Source organism: Plectropomus leopardus, unplaced genomic scaffold (genome assembly GCF_008729295.1).
Source record: "Plectropomus leopardus isolate mb unplaced genomic scaffold, YSFRI_Pleo_2.0 unplaced_scaffold9631, whole genome shotgun sequence".
In the NCBI taxonomy this organism is placed as follows: domain Eukaryota; kingdom Metazoa; phylum Chordata; class Actinopteri; order Perciformes; family Serranidae; genus Plectropomus; species Plectropomus leopardus.
Genome location: NW_024704334.1, coordinates 1 through 4,338, shown reverse-complemented (window position 1 = coordinate 4,338; position 4,338 = coordinate 1). Strand labels below are relative to the sequence as shown.

The following is a 4,338-nucleotide window of genomic DNA, read 5'->3' as shown; positions in this document are numbered from 1 at the left end:
TGTGTGTGTGCGCGCGCGCGCGCGCGCGCGTGCGTGTGTGCACGTGCGTGCGTGTGTGTGTGTGTGTAAAAGCAGAGCACTGCAGAGTGGGAGAGCAGATATGGGACCAAGCAGGAGGATGTGCAGGACTCAGCTCTGGCTTTTGGCCTTTCTGGTCCTTTGTTCTCTGACTTCTCTGGCTGATCAATCTCCAATGTAAGTCGATCTGCAGTTTTCTTTCTTGATTGTCTGCTCAAAGAGGTGGAGAAGGTTAAAGGGAAAAAGATGGAAGGAGAAAACTGTGTATGTGCTGCCAGTAGAGAAAAACTGTAATGGCAGCAGCAATAAAACCAAGTATTACCAGTATTTGCAAAAACATAAAGAATTATTGATGCATGGTTAGGATTGAAGATGGACAGTATAAATTTAACTTGGACTTAGGTTAAAGTTGCATTTCACCTGTGTCTTACATAATGAGCAGCTCCAGTAAGTCACATGCTGTGGTCCTTCAAATGATTCCCGTAAACCGGCCTGACTTTTGTTTTGAATTTGCACAGGGATGCATTACACCAGACCCAGCAAACAGAGTCCTCAAAAATGATGAAATGTTTTGTTGATTCAGGGCTGGATCTTTGTCAAGATAATCAATAGATCACTCATTATGTGGTATATGTGCTGGAGCAGAAGATCCATATCTGCCAAAAAAAAAAATATTGCTTTGCCAATTAATTGAACCAAAACTGTAACCTATGCAAATAACAGCTGAGAAAATACTTATCAGCAAATCATTAAAAAAACAGCTTGTCAGTATTCCTGAGTTTGTAAGCAAGTTTCAGTACGGCCTAAACAGCTCGTGGGTCTTTCTGTGCATTGACTTTTAATACTATTTTTCCCATTAATGTGCAGGAAGGTGATGTCTGCTCCCAACTTGTTGCGGGTAGGAACGCCTGTAAACATCTTTGTGGAGTGTCAAGACTGCACTGATGATAATGACATCGTAGTAGAAATCATCGTAGAGAACTATCCCACCAAAAGCAAAAGGCTGACTTCCACATCTGTGACCCTTACAAGTGCAAAAAAATTCCAAGACTTCGGAGAAATCGTGGTAATGTAGAAATACTCAGATACATCTCACTGTTACTCGGTTTCATTGCCCCAATACTGTTTATAACTAATATAGTATTTTTAAAGCTGGAATTCATCACTTTGTTGAGTTTTTTTTCTACTATGACTACAAATTAGAGAATAATCAAACAAAAGTTTAAATTTAGCATTTATAAATGCACATGATATACCCTGTCCTGCTCCTCGCGCAGTGATTCTTGTGTCTCTTGGTCTTAGATTCCTGCTGGAGACTTCAGTCCAGATCCTAACAAAAAGCAGTATGTGTACCTGAAAGCTCGGTTCCCCGATGTAGAGCTGGAGAAACTCGTCTTACTGTCCTTCCAGTCCGGGTACATTTACATCCAGACCGACAAGACTCTCTACACCCCCAACAGCATAGGTAAATTCAATACCATATCAGTGCTGAGAAACAGAACATCTGCTTTTGTAACACTTACCCTAATTATTGTTTTTTTAATTTAAGCTTTCTATCATAGGAAAAGTAAAACAGTCACATGACTGGAATGGATATTTCAACCTTCAAGCAGAAAAGTAATGTCTTTCTGTCAGTTTATTACAGGATGTTTGCAGTGACGCCCAGCATGGAGCCTGTAGAGAGGAATGTCACAACCCAAACTGATGCTACTATTGCCATTGAAATTATGGTATTGGATTATATCTTTTATATGCAATATAATTTCAGATCATTCTCAAACTTTCACCTTAAATTTTTATCATAGCTTAGCATGTTAGCATGCTCTCGTCACAAATTAGCACAAAAGTACTCCTGAGGCTGATGGGAATGGTTTGCAAGTATTTAGATATAAGCTAAGATGTTTGGCAAATTTTTGACTTAATGACAGCACTAGACCAAGAAGTAAGGCCGTGAATGTTTCATGACAGTGCATTCATTGCTGTTCACTCCAAACTACAAATGTCCACGTCAGTGGTGCAAGTGGAAAAGTCATGAGATCACCGGAGTCATTCGGATTCCTCTGGGGGATCTGTAGAAAAATTTCATGTCAGTTAAAGTTGTCGAGGATGAAAGTCTTGGACCAACCGACTGATAAGCAGTCCTTGCACAGTATCAGTTTCCATCTTTAGTCTAACATTGCATCCACTCTAATTGATTTCAGTGGTGGATTTGGTTTTCCCTGACCAATCACTGGAGACCTGAAACCGAGTAATTAGTGTTGTGCAAAACTGACTAAATTCAGCTGACGGGTGTGACTTCTATGACTTCACACTTTTTCAGAGCGAAAGCTCTAATTTTTGTTTGCTGTTGCAGCTGTGTAGTCTGGCTTGCACTAATATTGTCACTCGCATCACTCGACATCACTGTCAGGTGTTTATATTTGAAATGATTTTGCATTGTTCTAGTGCTATTGGAGAAAAACAACCCACCATCACAAAGTTCGGATTTTAATTTAGTCTCCAAAATTTGCTCAAAGTGAGATCACATTCTGCTTTTCTTTACACTCTTTGAAAAGCATTTAAAAGTCTGTGGCTCAGGACTCACTGCCTGTGTCTGCACTGTGCAGCACTTGTCAATAAGCTGCTGTGGCTCACCTTTTATTTCTTGCTTGCCTTTCTTCTTTTCTATCTTATCGTCACAGGCTGCATCACTGCTGCTGTGCACATTATGATGTGATTTTTTTTTAACATTTAATCAGCTGACAATTTTTCCTAACTTTTAGAATTTTTCTTAACATTTAACTAACCATTTAAACATAGAAGTCACACCCGCACTGGTAATGTTGGCTTCCATTTGGTAATTGTCACCAATGCAGAGGTGGTGCATTCCAATAAAGCGGCCCCTCCTGAGTGATATGACTGATAGTGACAGGCCACTGAGGTCAGTAGGCTCAGCCACTTTATGGCTGATGACTGATGACTTTCACAGCCAAGTATCATTTCAGTTTATCCGAAAAAGGTTGAAACATTTCTCGTATGCCAGTTATTATTTTTGGATAACTAAAACGTACGGTGTTTAAAGTAACACTACTAAAGGACCTATTTTAATTTTATTATTCAATCAATGTTTGCTGAATTTGTCCTCATTTCAGAGCCCGGATGGCATCATTTTACCACTTGATCCAGTCTCTCTGAAATCAGGGCTCCACTCCGGAAATTACCTACTTGCTGAAATTGTCAGGTTAGTATTTCTATTTTTTTTCCAGGACCTAATTTTAGTTTAATAAATTTGCCTGTTTTAGTAGTGAATTTCCCTTTCTTGAATGCATAGGAGATTCAACTGTATTATATTAACAAGACTAAAAGTCCAAAGGCATGCTAGCATGGCAATGTTTAGCAGGTAACCTTTAATGTTTACTTCACATCTTAGCTTAGCTTGTTAGCATGCTAACATTTACTAATTTGCACCAACAACAAAACAGGAGGCTGATGTCATTAGTATATTGGCTTGTATACCACTACACAAGCCAATTCGGTCTAAGACAGGCATGTCCAATGTCTGGCACAACATGTTGTGTGACTTTCAAAAGGTCCTATATGAGAACCTCTGGTCAAAACTGGTTAATGGAGATATGTACCAAGTCAGGGCTGCGCAAGGGGAACTAATGTGCTTTTTTAGACAGACGATAAACAAACAAGCAGTTACCTTGCAGCAGACATTTTCTGCAAGGTAGCAGGCATCACCGCAGCAAAGAAGTCTACAGTGAGGACTGTCACTTTCAAGAGCGGTGAAAAGTTTGTTTGTTTTTAGTACATTTTCAGTGAAAGATGCAACTGTTGCATTTGTATTTTTTGTGATTTCTGTTTTTGAATAACTCATTTGATGCAAGAAGCAGATGGCCCCCTAGTGTTTTCACATTATCCAATCTGGCCACCATTAACCCCTGTTCTAAGACATATTTTAACGTGTGTGTGTGTGTGTCTGTGTCTGTGTGTGTGTGTGTGTGTGTGTGTAGTTTCGGACTGTGGAAAATAGTGGCAAGGTTCCACAGCAAACCTCAGCTGAGCTACTTTGCAGAGTTTGAAGTCAAAGAATATGGTGAGTCAAAGCAGATGTCCTCTTTATCTCCTAATCTTATTTATTTACTGTATTACTTGACTTTACTTTCTGCCTGACTGGACACAATAAAATTCATTACATTTTTCAGTGCTGCCCAGTTTTGAGGTTAAACTGATGCTTGAGAGTCCCTTCTTCTACGTTGACAGCCAAGAGCTCACCGTTCAAGTCAAAGCAACGTATGTGAAGGTTTTTGTTTGATGGCATTACCAGGTTTGGTTGGT

The 4,338-nt window shown here is 39.7% G+C and overlaps 1 protein-coding gene across 1 annotated transcript; it reads left to right on the top strand.

Moving 5' to 3' along the window:
* Positions 1-100: 100 nt before the first annotated feature.
* LOC121940864 (complement C3-like) lies at positions 101-4,303 on the top strand (the record flags this gene model as incomplete). Its single annotated transcript, XM_042483546.1, has 7 exons — positions 101-195; positions 886-1,084; positions 1,321-1,483; positions 1,654-1,748; positions 3,150-3,238; positions 4,014-4,096; positions 4,206-4,303. Coding segments are annotated over exons 1-7 (822 nt in total), but the record flags the coding sequence as incomplete, so codon positions are not given.
* Between the last annotated feature and the right edge of the window lie 35 nt (positions 4,304-4,338).